The 22,383-nt window shown below is 35.9% G+C and overlaps 1 protein-coding gene across 1 annotated transcript in view; it reads right to left on the bottom strand.

Annotated features, from left to right (window-relative positions):
- Positions 1–22,383, bottom strand: part of IRAG2 (inositol 1,4,5-triphosphate receptor associated 2) — a 117,384-nt gene that overhangs the window by 62,178 nt on the left and 32,823 nt on the right. Inside the window, exons 10-19 of the mRNA XM_042782176.1 lie at positions 20,958–21,014; positions 19,448–19,507; positions 19,279–19,343; positions 18,361–18,460; positions 16,133–16,267; positions 15,229–15,327; positions 13,483–13,643; positions 8,774–8,888; positions 8,179–8,341; positions 618–679 (exon numbers count right to left, since the gene is read on the bottom strand). Of these exons, the coding sequence (XP_042638110.1) occupies positions 618–679; positions 8,179–8,341; positions 8,774–8,888; positions 13,483–13,643; positions 15,229–15,327; positions 16,133–16,267; positions 18,361–18,460; positions 19,279–19,343; positions 19,448–19,507; positions 20,958–21,014 (1,017 nt within the window). The remainder of the gene's footprint in view (positions 1–617; positions 680–8,178; positions 8,342–8,773; positions 8,889–13,482; positions 13,644–15,228; positions 15,328–16,132; positions 16,268–18,360; positions 18,461–19,278; positions 19,344–19,447; positions 19,508–20,957; positions 21,015–22,383) is intronic.

The raw sequence follows: 22,383 nt of genomic DNA, 5'->3' as shown, positions 1-22,383 counted from the left end.
TTTTAAAAAAAATTAATACAAATAAGAGAAAAAGGAGGTAGTAACTATCAAAACTCATTCAAGAGTACTCAAAATTTCACCATGTGATTATAAATTGAGGGGTGTACCCTTAACATTAGGAGCTCTGGTAGCATAGTGCCTAAGGCACTTGACTGCTAACCAGAAGCCTGGTGATTCAAACCCACCAGCCACTTGTCGGAAGGAAGGTTGGGCAATCTACTTCTATAGTGACACTGCCTCAGAAACCCAAGGAGGGGTCACTATGAGTGGGGCCCAACTCGATGGCACATAACAACAACAACAACCCTTAATATCAGAAAGAAGACTTAAGACTAGCGAAAAAAAAAAAAAGACCTCTTTGATAATAGACATGAGGCCAGGCAAAGTAAATTCTGAAATGTTTCTTCTTAGGAAGTTGCGTCAGGTGCTACTCACTAATCTGAGTTCATTCACCCCTCCTGTTTTGCTAAACGCTTTCAGTGTCCTGGAGCATTTTCCTTCTAAATTTGTTATTGGATTTTATGATTAATAACATTATATACTGTTAATTAGCTTCAAAACCTTACACTCATTGGGCATCTTCCTTGCAGTAAAAGTATATCACATAAGTGTGTTACCTGAGACTGCAAGCCATGGAATTGCTCTTTAGTTAACTTCTTTTGCAATGACTCAGTTGCTGCTAAAAAGAAAATTTAGAACCAGTTCAATAACACAGTTTTCAGTCCCCTTTTCTCTTAGTTCATCTCATTGCTTCAGAAACTTTTAACTATTTTAAATTCGGACTATGAAAGTAAGGCAAACAATGACTTCTGCAAATGGCATTGTCATCTCATGACTTTGGTAAAAGTAAGAAGGCAGGAGAACAAAGCAGGGTGGAGAAGCTACACTACTATCACCCTTGGGTATTTAAAATTCACCTTAGAAGATGCAAGTGAATTGTTCTCTAGAAGTGAGTCATAGAATTATTCAATCTTAAACTGGGAGTACACCTTAAAGTTCACTCAGTCTAATCTTCCACTAACAAGGAAACCCTTTCTTCATAAGGTTTTGCTGCTATGAGTGAAGGGAACTTAACCACTTTTGAGTTCTACAATCCTGCAAGAAGATCCGAGATCATGAGGATAATGAGGTTCACATAGCAGTAACTAGTTATTCATGGAACTGAGATAATATTCACCTCACAGAGCAGGGCTCAATTCACCGTAATATTTTGTGAAGTAAAAAAAAAAATTGTCGTTTTGTTTAACTAAATTCTGCTTCCCAGCCACTTTCAAATTCTCATCCCTAAAATATGGAAATGGGAAAAAAAGATACCTACTGAATGCTGAGCTACACAGTAACATCTTCCTAATTTGGTAATTCAACATAGCCAGAAGAAGAAAAAAGCTAAAATCTTCTGAACAACCAAAATAGAGATTGATGTCCATGGCCTTTATTCATGTGGCAAATCATCACACTTTGGCTCAGACAGTGAGCTCTGAATTTATACATAATTCTCACAAGCTTAACTGTTTTCTCCGCCTACAGATGATTAAAAGCAAAAATTAAATGAGGGTAGAGAGCTCTGCTGGATGGAAACATATTAATAGCTGCATTTTTTTTTTCAATCACTAACAGCCAGGAAAATTATTAACAGCAGATATTATGGTGTCCAAAAAAATAAAAATCTGATGCTTAAAGACCAACAGCTTTGTACCTCAATATCTTGAAGAAATTCTGAGTCATGACAATTATGCTAATTATGTGAAAAGAAGGTAATTTAATTTTAATTTTTTTTTTTCTGGTAAAAGGTTTTAAAATCTTCTATGATGTGAAAAATCCACCTACATAAAACTTCTATTTTGTATAAATAACTTATTTCTTAGCTAGACATAATGTTGCTAGCCCAAAATGAAGAAATATATATATATATGTGTGTGTATACACACACACACACATATATCCTATTTAAGTAAATTTTTAAATGATTAATTCTTAGAAGTAGATTTTCAAAAATTCTTTTGTTAACTGTTTTAAGAAACAAGGCTCTGTCTTCCTTCTGACCTATACCAAGCAACAGTCACCAAAGCTTTTACAAGTGGCAATCATTATATTTCTAAAGGTTGTGCATCTCTAAAAGCCTGCCTTTGAATTACTAAATTAAGCTTGTGTTTCAGAAGAAATAATAAGACTATCTAAATTACCCATCTGCTTCCCACCAGGCAATCTTGAGTTTTGGAAATAGTCCATCTCAAAACATTCAAATTATAAACCTTATTTCAACAGATGTTTTGTGCAACGTGTAGCAACTATTTCCATATGTTTCATAAGGCAAAACAAGCTGGCTTATGACCCGAATTTGCATTCACCTTTGCATCCTTCTTTATATATTTGGAGTTGAATTTGCAATACTCTAGGACATTTAGGCTTCATATGGAAGCAAATAAAACAATGGCCACTGTATCCCCTGCTGTTACTATCTGTGATGTAGGATGAAACAGGTGTCTTGGATATATTGCCTCTGAAAGGAAGCTGAGATACAGCAACTTTCTAAATGATCGTGCACTGAGGCTTTCAGACAAAGCCCTCACAATTAATTGGCTATTGATAATCAGAATTACAACATTACTAGAGCTGGGAAAAGGTGGGCTATCAATGTTAACTGACAGAGCTGGGGTAAGGGTTACATTCTAACGTAATATGCGTGCTCCTTAAAAAATCTCATGTAAAATTGTGTATTAAAAGTATCAGGGAGACAGCTCAGGAGTGCATGGGAGGGAAAGACACAAGGAAGAGGTGGCTATGGGGAAGAAGTGGGAGGAGAACCATTGCATTGTGGGAGATTGCAGTCAATGTCATGAGACAAAGTGTATGTGAACTGCTGTATGGAAGGTGAATTTGCTCTGTAAACTTTCACCCAAATCACAATAAAATAATAATAATAATAATATATCATGGGTTGTTTTTAAAAAAATGGCAAACCTACAGACTAGGAGAAAATATTCACAGCACATATAACTGACAAAGGGCTTAAATTCAAAGTATGTAAATAAGTCCTGCAACTCCATAATAAAGACAACCTAATTTAAAAATAGTCAAAGGACTCAGACATTTCACAAAAAAAATATAAAATGACCAATTAGCCCATGAAAAAGTACTCAACATTGTTTTTGTTGTGTGCCATAAAGTTGATTCTGACTCATAGATACCTGGTAGAGTTTCCAAGGCCGTAATCTTTATGGAAGCAGACTGCCACATCTTTATTCCACAGAGCAATTGGTAGGTTCAAAGTGCTGCCCTTTCAGTTGGCAACTCAGTGCTTAATAACTGCACCACCAGGCTCATCGTCATTAGGAAAATGCAAACTAAAGCTACAATGAGATAACACTACCCACAAGAAGGGCAAAAATGAAAAAGCCTGACACAAAATATTGAAGAAAATGTGGAGCAATTAGAATCCCACCCATTGCTGATGGGTGTGTAAAAGGCTACAAACACTTTGGAAACTGGCAGTTTCTTAAAATGTCAGAGTTACAATGACCTATGACCTAATAATTCCACTCTTAGATATATATCCAAGTGAAATAAAAATATGTATCCATATAAGGACCCATATATGAATATTCAAAGAAGCTTTATTCATAATAACCCCAAAATTGTAAATAATATAGACACTCAACAGTAGGAGAAAAGATAATCAAACTGTGGAATATTCATACAAAGGAATACTACTCAACAATAAAAGGGATGTACAACTGATAAACATGATATGAGTGAATCTCAAAAATACTATGCTGAGAGAAAGAAGACACAGAAAAGTACATGCTATACTGTATAACTTAAATTTCAGAATAGGCAAAACTAATTTAGTGGTGACAAAAATCAGATCAGTGGTTGCTGCTTGTGGCAGTGGACTGGGAAAATTGATTGGGAAGTGCCAGAAAGGAATTTTCTGAGGTTATAGAAGTTCTGTGTTTTGATCTGCATTAGACTGATTGAAGAGTACACTTAAAATCTGAGCACTTTATGGTATTTAATTATGTGTCAATTAAGAAAAGAGAAAACATTATAGCAAGAAAAAAATAGCCTTTAAGGGATAAATACAATTATGTAAACACTACTAAAATATACATGAGCTACATTGTAATTAGAGAACTGATCAAAATAATTATTTAATTATTAGTACCTAGGAAGAAAACTAGAAGAGCACTGGTGGTGCACTGGTTAAAAATCTTGGTTGCTAACCCAAACTTTCAGGGGTTTGAACCCACCAGCTGCTCCATAGGAGAAAGATGTGGGAGTCTGCTCTGTAAAGATTACAGCCTTAGAAACCATGTCAGGAAGTTCTCCCTTGTGCTATACAGTGGCTATGAGTTGGACTCAAGTAGATGGCAATGTGCTTTGAGGAAGAACACTTGAGTTGTTCAGACATGGAGCTCAAAATGGCTGAAGGCTGCATCAGAGAATATTAAAAAATGTACAAAAACAGTAGAGTAAAATGGAACAGAGTGGATGGGGTGCTGAGAAAATGCAGATGGAAGCAGAACTCTGAGACAGAGGGAATGGTCTTAAGGTAGAGACAGGATATAATGAGTTCTGCAAGGCTGGGGTTGCACATCACTCAGGAGGGAGCCCAGATATGGATCTTTGTTTTTAATTTTTTAAAGCTAAAAATCTTTTTTTTTCTTCTTCTTAAAGCAGAGGTTTTTCCCTTTCCTACTGAAGGTGGTCATTCTATTCCTACTAACCTAGGTCCCATTTCCCAGGAAAATCGTCACTGAACCAATGGAACATACATATTATACTAACATCATTTCCCTTACCGATTGTGAATGAAGTGAAGTAATTCATGCTATAGAAACATGCTCTAGCAGACTGTGCCTACTATGGCCAAACACTAACCACTATTTTGCATTTATGTTATTTATAAGTGACAACTGCATTTCATGAAAGAGGATACTGAGGCTGAGAGGCAAAATGATTTGCCCAACTTCACCCAGCTACTCTTCAGTAGACTTGGAATCTGAAAACAGACTTAACTTCAAAGCCCATGCTTTTAATCATTATGCTAAACCACTTCCTAGGTTATTTTATCCATACCTGCATTTTCATTTGGAGAATCTTAGTTTTCCATCCCATCAAAGTTGTTGAGCAAGCTATATTGTTTGGCCTTGGTTTTCTCTTTGGTTCTCACTCCAACACCTTCCATCTTTAAGTGTCTGAATGTCCTGGATTTATTTTCCTTGGCTCATTTCCCTCATGTGTACTGACTACCCAGGACATACATCTGTCATCTTGCATCCATCCATCTTAGAAGCCTTAAAGCTGTTATATTCTATGCTCTCCAAGCTCAGGACAGCAAGCTGGAAGAATTTCTAGGGAAATCATCTAGGAGAAAGTCTTCTTTAAATTATGAAGTTCATGTGAAGTTTATATGAAGTTCATAGCATAATATGTTCAAATAAGAGATTATGATATGGGTATACACAGGGGCTTTTCAGGATCTCTGCTCCAAGGAAACATTTTTGTCTCTAAAAGTAACTGCCCCACTGTCTATTAAATGAGTGACTCAATGAAGACTGCATGTCAGATATGGGTAAAAGATGGTGAAGAGTAAAGGGGTGATAGTTTGGGTTAGATGAATTAGTCTAATTGCCTATACATAAAATACCCTAATCTGTTGTATGTATACCCTAGATGTAAGAACCTCTGCCCCTCCCTTTTTTTAAAGCAAACATGTATTTACACATGTTTATATATATAATACTGTCTATATTATACTTAGGTAAACAAAGTTAAAAAGCAGAAGAAAACAAATATATAAGTAACCATTCAAGCAATTTAACAAACAGTTCTAATGACACATTTGATGGAGGCAACCATGTACACTAATTACCTCATAAATTATTCTGGTCCTAAGGGCCATTGAAAACTAGAGCAATATTATTAATTCAAACTTAAGTTCAGCATTTCTAAGGAAATGTCATAAACAATTTCCTAATTTCAGTTTGTGAACATTGTCGTTGACCTGAACATTTGGACAGAACAGCTGTTCAATTGGCTGGTGAACATTTCTTGGATCAGAAGGCAATTGCCTTAAACACTTAATGAATTTATTAAGCTAACCAGAGAGTTCCAGGAGTACTAAATGGATTTAAATATTTTTGCTTTCTGTCCCAGGATTCAAATGTCTGACTCAGAATTCAAACAGCATGGGCTGGCGGTGGTCATAGTAGAATGTGTGAATGTGCTTGTGTGATAACTGTCCTACCTCACTGATACTTATTTGTCATCTATCTGGAAGATTTACTTTAGAGAATATTTTGAAAATATACGCTATCTAAATTTCCTTCATCTCCCAAATGATTACCAAGAACATTATAAAAATGACTTTCATAAACAAATGGTCTTAAGAACAAAATCCTGACATTTATGACCTCATTGGGCAGCAGAAGAGACAAATAAGGACTGGCTTTCATAAAGCCATGAAGGTTGTGAGCAACTCAAGACGGAAAGGAAGTGTTCACTCTAATTTCTCCAGATAGGAAAAAACAAAAAAAAAATACATGCATTTAACCCAGGAGAACTTTCATATGCTGCTTTGAATATCGTTTGGACTAACTGTCCTCTGAAGATAAACTAGGAAGACAAAAGCGAGATAATAATACCAAGAATGTACATTTTGGAATAAGTTACAGAAGTTGATTCTTCTAAGAAGGTATTACAAGGAAGTCATGAGAGGAAAAGAAGAGATAATTTCCTGTAGTTTATAAAACTATGGAGAATAAGATTGATTTGATGGAAAGATAAATATGATTAGATGAAAAATTAGTCTTCTAAGCACACTCTAAAGCAGACACACCTTAAACCAAATTTGGAGTGCTTGCAATATTGCCTTATTACTCACATCTCCAATGCCCTTTTAGCAATAATAAAATAGCATATTGTTGTTGTTATGTGCCGTCGAGTCGGCCCCAACTCATAGTGACCCCTCCTTGGGTTTCCAAGGCAGTATCACTACAGAAGTAGATTGCCCAACCTTCCTTCCGAGGAGTGGCTGGTAGGTTTGAACCTCCAGCCTTCTGGTTAGCAGTCAAATGCCTTAGGCACTACACTACCAGAGCTCCCAGCATATAGATTATGTAATTTAAAATACGCCTTATTTTGTCTGACAGAGTCAATACAAATAAACTGATACCAAGAATTATGGAAAACTGACAAGTTCTACAAAGTTTAAAAATAATAACTTAAAAAAGTTGTAAGATCAAAGTTGCTATTTTAGAACTGGACAATTTCTTAAACTCTTAAGCAGTATTCTCAGATGATATTAGAAAGGGTACAATAAATCCAAACCAAACACTGGTCTAACAATTTTCATCTCTGGCTTGCCTTGAGCTTGTCATTATTTGTCTGTATTACTCCAACCAATACCTTTCTATAAAAAGAAACTTTATATTGCTAAAGCATGAAGCAGGCTGAGGAAAGCTGTTGTTTGATAAAGGTCAAATAAAGAAAATAAGTTTTCTTTTTTACCATACTATGTTTCTGGAGTAAAACAGGTTTGTAAATAATCTGACATCTGTAATTTGATAATGTTTTCTCATATAAGTCCTTAGTAATGCTTATCATGTCATGTACTTTTAGGGAAAACATTTCCACATTTTAAAAGTACAAAATATATTTAAAGGACACATTGAAATCCAAAAAGGATTTTCACATGTATTTAATATTTTGATACACACATAATTAATAATTATTTTGTTCAATTTCCTGAAATTACTACTAAAGGAAAAAAGACGGGGCTAGGCCTTCTTGACTATGGTATCTATACAGTCTAGCTAATAAAATCAGAGTGGAATATATAAACCATTTGTACATTCAAATATCCCATGTACATAAGATTTCCTCCTTGTTTACTTCAGAGCTATTGAAAAATATTATTTAATTTTTAAAGAACTAACAGCCATAGACAAATACAGCTCATAATAAACAACAAAAAGGGAAAGTTAATGGTTAACTTAATCTACCTAGCCACTGGGCAACCTCTCTAAAGGCCCACAACACTGCCGTCTTGAACCATTTCATTGTCATAAATTTAGTAATAATACAACAGTTGTAATTTAGAAAAAATGGCTGTAGTCCTTTTGCCCCACCTCAAAGTGGAATGAATTAATATGTAAACGAATATCTGCTACTCACTTTTCAATTTTCTTGTCTTCTGCTCAAGTGTCTGGCATGTGTCCCATATCTCAGTATTTATAGCCTGGAGATTCCATTGTTCAGAAATTGCTGCCTCTAATTTATGCTGTAAAGACTTAGCTTCTTCACCGGCAGAAGGGGCTGTCCGATCTCGATCCTTAACCTAGTACATACAGTGGATGTTGGATTTTAGCAGTATGGACAGCAGAGAAAGGCTCACTCTTAATTATGCACACGAAACTGAAAATGTGCTTTTCTTCTCAGGGAAGTGATAAGCCTCTACTGAACTTCTGCAATTCTGTGTTTGCATGGGCTTTGTATGCCTGAGCTATTTCTACAGCGGTAAAAATCCTGATATGTCAAGTTGCCTCTTTCTGCAAAGTTGCCTCTTTCATCAGCAGGCTGTTGACACTGCCTCTCTTACAGCTCCCCCTTCACTTCCTCCGCTCTCTGCTAGTCAGTGGGGACTGAACTTCGCAGTTCCTCTTTTCTTACTTTTTTTTTTGTTGTTGTTCCTCCTCTATTTTTACTTCATGGTTTTAAAGACATCTGAGGAGACTTCCCCTGAATATAATGTAGTCAGGGGCCACCCTACCTGTTTCTTGGCATCCTCCAGCCATTGGCCGACTTCTTGGAGCGTCTGCCTGTGGATGGCTTCCTGATTGACTGCATCTTCTTGCAGTTGTTGAATGGTTTCTAGTTGTTTCTGCCTGGTGTTAAAACAGAAAAAAAGTTCAAACCACAAGCTGTCAGTGACATTTCAACTAAGAGTCACCCCTAGGAAATTGTGACAAATTAAAGCTTAATACAATACAGTTCTTCAAGATGAAATGAAAAAGTGAAAGTACTTACATACACATACGTGTTTCATAAAATAGAATTTTAATCAAAGTAAGCATACAGACCATTTACAGATAAGGAGATTTAGTCTCATGTTTACACGGAGATATTCAGTTTCCATCCTGATGAGACCTGAATTTCCCATAAACTATATTCAAAGTGCTTAGAGTTGGTTGCCCATTGCTTAGAGGATGGTGCTACAATGAGGTCAGGGTGGCATGTTCAATATTTACCTATCACAGCTAGGTTTTACAGAAAAATAAAGGAAAATAAAAAATTTAAAAAAAGAGGGATAAAAGAAAAGGAAAAGAAATAAGAGTTTTGTTTCATAACCTTAGCCTTTTTCTTTATGGGTTATCTATCATGGTATAAGTATGTGCCATGGGCTGGTCCAAGCACAGGAAAAGAACTGAAGCCAGCTGTGGCTATCTCTACTGCAGTCCTCCATCTTCTGAAGCTCTTCCCTTCCCCTTCTTCCTCACCCCAAATCTTTTAGTGTCCTTATGTTGTCCTTTCATTCTTACTATATGGAATGCACTCTGATATTTACATTTGGATCCAATTCTAATCCCCAAAATATGCAAAAATGCATCTACTCTTGTACCTACTGAGATTATTTAGTCTTGGTTACTCAATGATTGTCTGGAAACAATTTGACCTAAATAAGAACCTTGGCTCAAAGGGGTGATAAACCTTAGGAGTTTCAAAGTCATGAGGAAGATATTTTCAGATTTAGGCCTTTGAGAGGCCTTTCAAATGCTATCATATAGTTAGAACCACACTGTACATCAGCATAATTCCACCCCTGGTTACAAGAAGGGCCACATGAGACACAAGGATGATCTCGTAGAATACTTTATCAATGATAAACAAGCAAATCAAACTCTAAACAAAAATAAAAACTATCTAATCACCACACACATTTTACTGAACATTCTTCAGTAGCATTATATTCAGTTTTTATTCTTAAACATCAGTTCTGTCTATATCACCACTTTCCAAGGATAGCCTATTCTCACCTGTGTCCGTTTTTTTTTTTTCCAAAAGAAAGTGAAACGACCATTAGGACCATCAGAAAACCATATTTCATAATACTAAAATATTCTATCACTTATATGTATTTCCACCTATAAGAAAATAACTTTTATAGACCTTATAAATCATAACAGTTTTAGAAAAAGCTTTTTAAAAATTTAGCTAATACTATTTGTTAAAGATATTCAACAGATGTTGAAACTTTGATGATTTTTCTCCCATAAAACATGAACAGATTTTCATTATCATATTATATATATATATATATATATATATATACATATATTGGCTTTAGCTTTGTGTTTTCCATTCCAACAATTTTCCTTACTTACATGTCTCCCAGACTTTGCCATCTGCGAACAGTATCCCATTCATGTTATTTCTCAGACCGAAAGCCTCTCTAAATCTAGGATGACTTCTTTCCTGCATTTGATACATCTAATCCACTAGCATGTCAGATCTAATCTGCCCTCAAAATGTTACTTGAATCCAGTAATTTCTTAAGGCGTCCTGGTGGCTTAATAATTAATTATCCAGCTGTTAACCCAATGGTTGGCAGTTTGAACCCACCAGCTGCTCCACAGAAGAAAAAAACCTGCTCTCAAAAAGATTACAGCCTAGGAAACCCTGTTGGGTAGTTCTACTCTGTCCTCTATGGTCACTATGAATCAGAGTCAACTTGACAGCACACAACAAGAACAATCATTTCTTATAAACCCACCTATTGCCCTGGCCTGGACTATTGAAGTAGTTCTTAATTTAGTGGCTTTTTTGACTATGACTTAGTATATATTTTATATTTCAACCCAATATGCACACATGTACAAATTTATACATACAGCTGGAACAAAAATTCATGAAATATTACTTATTATTACTATATGGGATGCATTCTGATATTTTGCATTTTATTTTATTTTTTAAAAAACTGTAGGTCACAATCCAGTAAATTTTTTTTTTTTCAGGATCTCTAAATGGTAATCTACTGTTAAATAAATAAATAAACAAACAAACTCTTCTCACTGGTCTTGCTACTTTCACTCTTGCCTCTTAACAGACAATTTTCTACCTGGTAGTTAAAATGATCTTTCAAAATGCAAACCCTATCACTTCTCTGGGAGTTCTGGTGGCATAATGCCTAAGGTATTTGACTGCTAACCAGAAGGCTGGCAGTTCAAACCCACCAGCCACTCCTCGGAAGGAAGACTGGGCAATTTACGAGAATCAACTCCACCACAGTGAGTTGTTTTGTTTTGTTTTTTTAATCACTTCTCTGCTCAAAATGCTCACACTGCTTCCCATCACATCAGAATAAAATCCCAACTCCTAAACCTGAACTGCTAGGCTGCGTGTGGCCTTACCCTGCCTATTTCTCTGACCTCATCTCCTAACTAACTGCCCAGACTTACCCACTCTAGCCATGCTAGCTTCTTGCTGCTGCTCAGACAAGTTCACTATGACCCCGAGGACTTCGCTTCAGCTGTTTTCTATATTGAGACCATTCCCCAGATCATCAGATAGCCCTCACTTCATTCAAGTCTCTGTTCATCATTCGTCAGATAGATCTTTTCTGATCATTCTTACTAAAATTAGGTCCTCCTGTCCTGTGATTCTTCTTATTCTGCTTTAATCCTGTTCATATCACTTAGTAGTCCCTGAAATTATATTACATAATGTTTACCTCTTCATTATTTGTGTATCTTTCTAGATGTTAGTTACACAGAGGCAGGGATTTCTGTCTTAGTTACCACAATTCCCTTGTGCTTGGGGGAAAAAAAATGTGTGACAAGGAACAGGCCAGATGGATGTTGTATAAACGATGACTTGCTTTTCTCACCAAACCCTCTGAGCACAAGTTTTTCCTTTTATTGCCTTTACTTGATCTACTCAATTCTTTCCATTCTTCAAAGCTAGAGCCTATTTGTCTTGTACCAAGATAGAAGACTTTTCCTCAGCAAACAGCTCCTGAAAGTTTTCCTAATAGACATTTTCTACCTCATCTAAACATAGAATTACCTCTCTCAAGTCTACAAAATACTCCACTCATTTTTTTTTTAATTCATAGTTAAGTAATTTTGTGTGTTGCCTCTATATGGCTTCATCTTTTTAAAATTTTAAGTGTCTAGATGGTCTACAACCATCCTTACATTGATGAGGAGAATTTTGCCCAATACCAGGTTCCCATAATATTTTTAATGAATATTTTATCAAACGATTTTAACAAGTAGATGGTAAAAAATTAATAGTTGAAGAAACATGGCCTTTGAAAGTGGACATAGCTAGGTCTGAATTTCAGCTGTCTTTTAATCCCATCTGGTTAGCTTTGAACAACTTATTGACTCTCTCTGGAGATAAATGTATGTTGTTTTCTTAGCACTATGCCTAACACAGTAAGCTTTCAACAAATGGCAGCTACTATCGGGCAGTTCACATCCATAATGATACCGCCTCAGAAACCCAAGGAGGAGTTGCTATAGGTCATAACAATGACAACAACAACATTACTTAAGTGGTCTGCTTGTATGTCTGGTAGAAAACAGAAGATTCACTTACTCAGAGCTGACTCTACTGCAGACCTCTCTCTAAATAGTTCTTTTTTTTTTGCTAAATAGAATAATTTCAGCGGTCCTTTCTGTGGAGATGGTGCCTGTCTAAGGAAGCTGCATATCCACTTCACCTACATTTTTTACCACCATAGGGAAGTCTGGGCTCCTTGCTTCTTAAGGAAAGCAGAAGATCAAGATCAAGAAATAAAGTTTCTTCTCTGTTTTGTTTAAAATTACCATAGTCTCTATCTATACTTTTTCACTTTGTTCAAGTCAACATGCACCTATGCTTTTCATTGCTTCATTCAAGAAGCATTTCAAATGAGTGCTAAGGACAGTGCTTAAATAGTGGTCAACAAAAGATACAATTGCTGTCTTCATTTAGCATGCAGTTTACAGAGCATACAAATATCAAGATTTTCCCTGTAAGAATTATGGTGAGAGAAAGAATAACATGAGAAAATATTTTATGTTTAGAATCCTCATTTCCCTGTGATTTTGTTCACCTGAAATGTAATTGACCTAAGCTTTATGCATGGTATATTAAGAAGCGACAGGAAGCCCAGTGTGGTGGAAGTGGGAGTCAAGAGATCTGGCTCCTTGTTCTAGCTTTACTACATTCTATAATTCCAATACCTTCTCTGGAGAAAATGACTCATTATGCTGATTTCCACAGGTTTTAAAGTTCACCATTTGCAATTCTAAACACACAAGTCAATTTCACACTATTACAAAATTCAAAATTATCAGACAGAATGTCTTGCCAGAGATGGTGTCATCTGAAATCAATGTATACAATTTGAAAAGAGTCAGCTGAATGTCATGGCACAATCACAACCTTATGTACATGAAGCATGAGTTTCTTAATATAAACGATCATTACCTAGAAAGGAATTCTTTCCTGAAATGAAAATATTCTGTCTTGAATCTCTTAAAAATCTTTATCAATTTGGCAAACTCTTTATAAAAAGATTCTTTGTAGTTTCCCAAGCCATCCAGCATCAACACACAAAGATTTAGCTTTTCTTCCATATGTTTGAATTCCTACAAAGAAAGTATTCCATGGTATTAAATATAAACAAATGACAGAGGCAATATAAAATGCTGTGGCAAGGAGGGAGAAGGGGACTCACAGATTAGGGGACACTGAGCTTCTGTGAGTGGTAATGGAAAAATTGGGAAACAAACAACGGTTGAACAATATGATAAATATCATTAATGTCACTGAATTATACATGTGAAGAATGTTGAAATGGCAAATGTTTTGTTACATGTATATTTACCAAATCAAACTACTGCAGATATTCCCATCTCAATGGACTCTGGAATTATAATTGCATATATCCATTCTCAAATGTCCAGTGATCAACTATCCTTTTGGTGCATTATCTCAATTTGACAAATATTTGTTGAGTGTCTATCAATTAAGTTTTGGTCTTTTTCTTATAATAAATGGAGCACTACAGGGCTATTTCTCACCTAATGCCATCCACAGACTCTCTTTACCTTAGGGTGTTGCCATGTGTCCATGGTAACATACTTCAGATGCTCTGTACATGCTGAGTATGTATAGACAGAATAAGTCCTAGAACAAAATCTACCCATTTTCATTCCTCTTTCAAGTGGAAGAAAATGAACACTTCTATTGATTCTATTTTCTCTTTCCCTAAATATTTTACCACCCATCAGCACTTGCTTTAGAGTAAGGGAGGACAAGGAAATGGAATAAAATTAGTTATCTGTTGATAAGCATATTTAAAAGCAACTTTAAGAAAAAAAAAAGATAAACTTAATAAAGAGAATGAAATTAATATTCCAGACTTTTGAAAGTTGCTTTCTTTTTTTAGTTAATTTAGGGGTCTGATGAATTCTAGAAAGTAGTCTGGCATTTGAGCAGTAGGGATAAGTGACTAATAAAGAGAGAGGTTTCTTCTTACATGTGTCTTTTCTAACTAAACTGGGAATAATTCCCTAAGAGTTCTAGTTTTCTCAATGTTCTGTTAATTTCTGGAATAATAAAACTTTCAGCTTCTCAGAAACAAAATTCTTTTGCACAATAATCATTCTGCCAACATTAAGGAATTTTAATAGACCAATGAAAAATCCAAGATTGGGCTAGCCACTTCTCACAAAGATTCAAATTTTTTTTTTTCATTAAGTCATCTTATTGATTCTTTGTTTCTCCATCTCAAGAAATATATCCCATCACATATCCTCACACTCACTTATTTTCTCTCTTTCTTTCCTCATTCTCACACTCATACACACTGATCTAACTCTGACACTCTTATACCACATACCCACAGTCAAACATACTCCCAGATACACACTCTATACACATTATCAATTTAAGATAACAGTATGCTTGGTAAATTAGAGGGTCAACAAAAAAGAGGAAGACCCTCAACAGGATGGATTGAAACAGTGACTGCAATACTGGCCTCAAACACAGCAACGATTGTGAGGATGGCACAGGACTTGGCAGTGTTTTGTTCTGTTGTATATAGGGTTGCTATTTGGAACTGACACTATTTGCTATTGGTGGCACTTATCAACAACAACATAATAAGTATTACCTAGGTTAAGAAAGTAGAAGGAAAACCAAGCAGAACACAAACAGAATACTTACCTTAAGCTTATATTCCCACTTTTCCTTCACATTTATTTCTGGATTAGTTACCCACTGTAGAGAGTTATCAATGAGGGTTTCAACTTCAGAAACTTCATGCTGAAGAAAGAATTCCACATCTTTAACAGGAACTCAGGTGAAGTGCATATAGTATTATATAAGAAGTAATTTAGACCAAAGCCCATCGAAAATATAAAAAGTTCTACTATATATGCAACTCAAAAAGACATCAGAGAGAGCTATTTCTCACCTAATGCCATTCAGTGACTGTCTTTACCTCAGGGTGTTGCATGTGTCCATGGTAACATACTTCAGATGTTCTGTACATGCTGAGTATGTATTGACAGAATCATTTCTAGAACAAAATCTATCCATTATCATTCCTCTTTCAAATAGAAGAAAATGAGCATTTCTATTGATTCTTTTTTCATTTGTCAAACTAGATGCTACCTACTATATGCTAGGTACTGTGAAAATGACTGGAAATACCAGCATAAAAATGTAGTTCTCTGCTTTCATGGACCATCTGGAGTTTCCAATGAAAAAGGGAAAAAGAGATTCTAATCATTATCCAGAAGAAAACTAAGAGATGGTAACATCTAATAGATACTCTATCTTCTGCCTTTCAACATTAAAGATTTATCCAGAGGAAAACTAAGCTCAAGCAATCTGTAACTAATGGTCAACCTGTTAGTACAGCTTGACCCAGAACTAGAAGATTAAAAGATCAACTTCTTTTAATCTTTAAGGTTAGAGAAAGATCTTCTCTTTTCATAGTAGGACTAATTTGCATCTCAAAAACATACAGATATGGGTCATGCTCAGCATACAGGCTGTGAGTGAGCTATCAAAAGCCAATCTTAGCTAGAGTGAAACATCGCAACATGAGTATGTCAGACAATACTAGCTTCTGAAGCATAGCTGTGAATTTCACTCCCTTTTGTTCAGGTTCTCTCAGTAATATTAGCATTTCTTGGTCCATCACTGTGACCTCAGATGACAAGCTTATTAAATTGCACTCCCATTCAATTTCATTGTTCTGAAACAATTACCAAAATGCCCACAACTCTCTCATCCTAATAAAGAGCATCTATTATTTTTACTTTGTGAAGGTGATACCCATGGGTTAATGAAATTATCACCATCAAGTAGATCTAGAAAATCTTATGGAATCTTCCAACATTCTAGAAAACAAAACAAAACAAAAAAACTTTACATGTTTTCTACAGGATAGCTTCAATTGTATAGTCATTCTATCTTAAGGAAAACTCATTTATTCAACAGATACCATTTGCATCTGGGTGATATAAATTGCTATGGCTGTCATTTTAATATGGAAATAGAGGCAGTAAATATATCCACAAGAGAAAAAGAACTGTTGGGGTATTGCTGTATTAATCTCATTAAAAATTTGTCTCCCCCTCCCACATAGAGAAGACACTTTGAGTTTTTGTTTCTTAAAACACTTTTCCTATAGTCCTCTCAAGTCTCTGTCTTCTTTCATATTTTAAATATATGGCTGTTGTTGTTGTTATGTGCCATTGAGTCCGACCCAACTCATAGGGACCCCTCCTTGAGTTTCTGAGGCAGTATCACTATGGAAGTAGATTGCCCAACCTTCCTTCCAAGGAGTGGCTGGCAAATTTGCAGTGCCAGCCTTCTGGTTAGCAGTCAAGTGCCTTAGGCACTATGCTACCAGAGCTCCTAAATACACATTTTTCTTTCTTCTTGCTGCTGGGAGTCAGAGAACTATTATTTCCAGATTTCAATTAGAAGGCAAACTTCCTGATCCATACCTTTTGCCATCTAATCAGTTTCAACTCCTAGTGATCCCATGTATGTCAGAGTAGAACTGCTCCATAGGGTTTTCAGTGGCTGCTTTTTTGGAAATAGATTCCAAACCTTCCTCCTGAGACATCCCTGGGGAGATCGTACCTCCGATCTTTCAGTTAACATCTGAGTGCTTTAACCACTTGCACCACTCAGGGACTCCTGATCCACAGGTAAACCTCAGAGCCAGAACTTTGCTGGCTGATAACCCTCTGTTTGGAAGTACAGAGCTTTAGAGCCTGGCATCTTGACATCATTATTATCTCAGAGCACTTATGGTTAAAACACACTGCTGTGGCAGATTTGCCATGGTTTCATTCAGTCTGGCAATTTGGGCTGGTTTCAAAAACACAGTGAAATGATGAGTATTTCAAACAGAATGTCAGTAAAGTACAGCCCTCAGCAGTGTGTCCAAAGCTGCCTGAGACGGCTTCAGATGCAGGCAGCATATGCTGCCCCTGCATCCTTGGCAGGAGAAATTTAAACAGCATTTGCCCCAAAGACATTCTTCTTCTCCTTTCAAGGTCACATCACAGCTGTCAACATGAGGACATTCTGACTTATCTGTTGTCCACAGCCACAGGGAGATGATCAAAGTGTGAGAGGGAGCAATTTGCTAAATAAAGCATTTCCCAATATAGCCCACACAAAACTAGAAAGTACAAAGGAGTGAAAATATAGTATAGTGGTCCCAATATTTTCATCCCCCAAGAAGGCTTTTAATTGTTGCAAAGAACTGGATTTTTTAATTGATTTTTTAAAGTAATAATTCATTTTGCCATGTTTAAATTGACCAAAATCATATTAAATTGCTATTTCCATTCAGAATATAATAATCTATGTGGTTAAATTGAGTTGATACAATTGTGTCCTAATGCAAAACAACTTGATGTTGCTGCTGGCTCTCTTTATTTTCGGTAAGTACATTTACTTTGGAGGGTTGGGGAAATATGAAATAACAGCTTATGAATCTCCACTTCTATCTTCAGCACACGAGACTGGGAATCATTGCAGGTGGTCAGCCTTGAAGAGATCAAGAATACAAAGATTTCTAAGGCCCACTTCACTGAAGACACACTCTCACAAGTCTCTACCTGAGCTCCCCTGTAGCTGTTAGCCATAACTTGAAAAAGGACCTTTTGCCAGCTCAGCGTCTTCAGACTTGGATTCTAAGAACTATCAACAGACATCTTAAAGAGGTCACTGGAGGCTTTCAGCAAGCTGTGGACCCTCACTTAATAGTAAGCTATTGCATTTGGTGATGGTTTATATAAGGCTTTCAATCTGATGGTCATTACATACCTCTGCAGACTGTGCAAGAATAAGTTCACAGTGTAGGGATTTTTCTCCTTCAGAAATGATATTACTATGTCCTCCACTAACATTCATCTGAATTCCATTTCTTGAAAATGCAAAAAAATAGTCTAGTTAGGTTTGCCTCCAATGACATGTTTTAAGTCACCAAAATAGGATTCATTTATCACAAACCATTAAGCATACATCATGTGCCAAGGATTGTATAAGGTGTTTAGCAATACAGAGAGGAATAAGAAGTAGCTTCTGTCCTCTAGGAGCTACACAGACTTGTGGCCCCAAGAGGTTGCAAACAAGTAGGGGACGCATTTTTTTTTTCCCCAAAATAATTGAGGCTAACAGTTAAAAGTTAGAAAATCTCAATAAAAATCTAGATTTATGGCTTTCTTAAAAAAAAAAAAAATCAGAGGATCTGGCCTCAGTGCATCCATATATTCTTGATGTAATAATTGGCTAGAGATAAATAGATTGGCAATCTCTGCCTTTAACTGGGTAATGCACTTTTCTCATTTGCACTCACATGCTATAGGTGTGTGAATTTACCTCACTGATGTCATTCATTTTTGTTATCTGAGTGGCTCCTATGGGCTATGAACTAGTGTATTACACACATTCAGAAACAAACAATTATAATACATGTTAAGAAAGAGCTAAGAACCATGTGCCATCCATGCATACACACAAAGTACTTAATCTAAAAGTAAGGAAAAAGCAAGTAAGAGTCAAGGAGGATTGTGGAGAACTCCTAAAGGAGTTCTCATGGAGAAAAGTAGAGAAAATATCACATACAAGAATCCAAAAGGAAAGAGTAGGACACATTCGCAGAAGTGCATGTAGTGCAGGAGGCAAGTAATAGAGAACAGAGGCGCAAAAGAGAAGGCTGGACAGGGCTTGATCCATACTCACAGGATGACTTCCTGCTGCAAGTGCTTTAACTCATGAGCCAGGTTATTTTTATCCTCTCGTAAATTCTGGAATCACATGCAACATTAGGCTGTACATGTCACTCCAGAGAAGAATTTATGTTTATATTTAACAACCCCACTTTACAAGCTGTGAGATTACTATGATATACCTCTATAATGGTTCTGTATTCTATGATGGTTGACTTAAGTTCTTCTATACTTAAATCTTTCTGAAAAAATAGAAGACACAATTAACAGCAAGAAATGAATGGGTCCACCACATCATACTGATTAGACAGTATCAATCTGAGCTGAAGAAGAATTGTGCATACCAAGTCACCTTGAGACTTTCTACCAAACTCATGATTTGAAAATTGAGCCAGTCAGTGTCTGTGATGAAAACTACACAAGAAATGGGTGAAATACAGGCTAGTATATCTAATTGGTTTCATGATGTTCAATGTTTTCCTGGTCCAGTGGCATTCAATCATGAAAGTGATTCTTAATCCCAAGTCAAAACTATAATTATCATGATTCATTTGAAAAAACATAATCTTTACCTGCAAATACCCAGTGAATTATTAAGGCACCCAATTTCATCCAGTTTATTCTATACTTATGTTAAAACCATAGCTTTGTGCTATAAGACCAGAGCTGTGGCTGGTGTCTGATCCATAATTTTATACCATGACTAGCATGGTGCCTGGCAAATGAGAGGTACTCAATGAATACCTAGTGAATGCTGGGCAGAAATACAGAGTTCTGGAAAAACCACAGTTACAGAGGAACTGAAGTAGTCAGCACTACCATAATGTTACATGCAGGCAGACAACACCCAAGATGAAGAGACAAACTTAGGCCAAGACTGTCTCCTTTGAAACTCCCTAACTTGCAGAAAAAGGAAAATAAAGTGAAAAATATTGTTTTCCCTCACTTCTTTATCTTGGAATATGGAAGCTTATTAACATAAGCTGTTACTCCTGTGTCTCTTAAAGCCACCATAACCAGAATCTCAGTAGCCAGTATCCTTTGTTACCAGATAGACTACAATCACAGGAAACAAAGATAAATAGATTTTTTTCTTTTTTTCCTATCTTTGACTGCTAACCAGAAGGGTGGCAGTTCAAACCCACCCGCCACTCCTTGGAAGGAAGCCTGGGCAATCTACTTCCATAGACATACTGCCTCAGAAACTCAAGGAGGGGTCACTGTGAGTTGGAACCAACTTGATGGCAGTGAATTTGGTTTTGGTTTGGTACCCACCTATCATTTAATTAACTTTTTGTCTATCTACAAAACTAGGTAGCAAGTAATTTGCGGATATATTCTAAATCACAAAAGCATTGGTTACACACTTATTTGTGTTGTTATTAATGTAAACTTTATCACCTGTATCTAGCCAATATCTGGTAAGCTGGTACACTAATATTTGTTACATAAATGAATGAACAGCACCAGAATTTTGAATGTTAAAACTTATCCCAAATGGAGAAGCTAGTATCCTTCACTCAGAAGAAAAACATTTTTATGAAGTTCTATAAGCTAAAGTCTTATGAAAGAATATTAGAATCATATAATTTAATAGACATCAAGTTATACATGTGACTCTCCTTTATGATTTGGAAAGAGCTCGCCTTCATAGGAAGGCTTCAGACCCTCGTAGGAAGGGATAGTACCAACCTTCTGCAATTTTGCATCTTTATTAAGCAAAGTGCTCTCATATGTATGTAACTGCATCTGAAAAGAAACAAATTTAGGAAAGACCATTGGGATTTTGTTTTGGAGGACAGTGACACAAATTCAGTCCAGTATAGGAGATATGTCTCTGAAGCACCTTTAACATGCACATGTTTTTCACTTCTCAAAGAATTTTCACACCTAGCCTCACAACAACTCTATGGGTAGGTGTTATCACCCTCATTTTACCAATGAGGAAACTGGAGCTCAGCACTATTTAGAACTTGCCCAATGTCATACACAATTAAGTGACAGAGCTGAGCCTAGAAGGTAAGTCTACAGCTCCAACCAGCAACATTTTCAAGTATTTAGCACTTCATATAGTAAAAGGATGTATAGTGTTTTCCCTTTTCTAGTGAAAATGAAAATCTAGAAAGGACATGAACATAACCTCTAGATGAACATAGAGAAGACTCTCTTTTCTTTGAAGGTATAACTTAAAAACATTCAAGATTTCTTGTAGCAGAGTAAATATTAAGGATACACCCATTTTATTCAAACCCCAAACAAGCTGTTGGCACATAATTCTGAATGTAATTGATAAATATGTATATTGACCAAATTGAAAATCTGGAAAAATAATTAGCATAGTTAGAAGTAGAAGCATTATCATAATCATATGTATTTGATACACCTGTAAATCTACTTAGGAGCTCTCATGCTGTAGTGCCTAAGGCATTTGACTGCTAATTAGAAGGCTGGCAGTTCAAACCCACCAGCCACTCCTTGGAAGGAAAACTGGGCAATCTACTTCCATAGAAACCCAAGGAGGGGTTGCTGTGAGTTGGACTCGATGGCAGTGAGTTTGGGGTTTTTTTTTGTTTGTTTGTTTGCTTGTTTATAAGTCTACTTGATGGCAACGTGTTTATTTATTTTATTTTTAATTTTATAGTTCTAGAGATATTGTCACATAATCATCTCATTTGAGTTTCCCAACAAGCTTGTGGAATAGGTAGGAAATGTCATATCCACATAGTAGATGATAAAATGGAGACTTAAAGATATTAACTACTTTTTTGAGCTTATAAAGCCTTTGAGTAGAGAAGACAGGGGCTGAACCAGTTTCTTCTGGCTCTTTCTACTAATTTATCATAGTTATATTTTCCAATGATAGCTATTCTTAATAAAAAACTAATTTTAATGTCTAAGTTGTGACTTATAATACACACATGCACATGAAATTTGGGTTTCTACTAAGAAACTTGAAAAATTCACATATAGACATGAAATTTAATTATATCTTTTAAAACATATGTCACCACAAAAACATTACTCAGATAAAACCATTAGAGACAATAATCATCATCCTCTAATGAATTTATTAATAACTCTCTTATGTTTTCTAATAAGAATCTATGAAAGATGTTAT

This window comes from Orycteropus afer, unplaced genomic scaffold, assembly GCF_000298275.1.
Source record: "Orycteropus afer afer isolate SDZICR_OR568_19922 unplaced genomic scaffold, OryAfe1.0 scaffold00254, whole genome shotgun sequence".
Taxonomy (NCBI): domain Eukaryota; kingdom Metazoa; phylum Chordata; class Mammalia; order Tubulidentata; family Orycteropodidae; genus Orycteropus; species Orycteropus afer.
The sequence above is the reverse complement of the archived record's forward strand: the minus strand, read 5'-3'. Positions and strand labels throughout refer to the sequence as shown.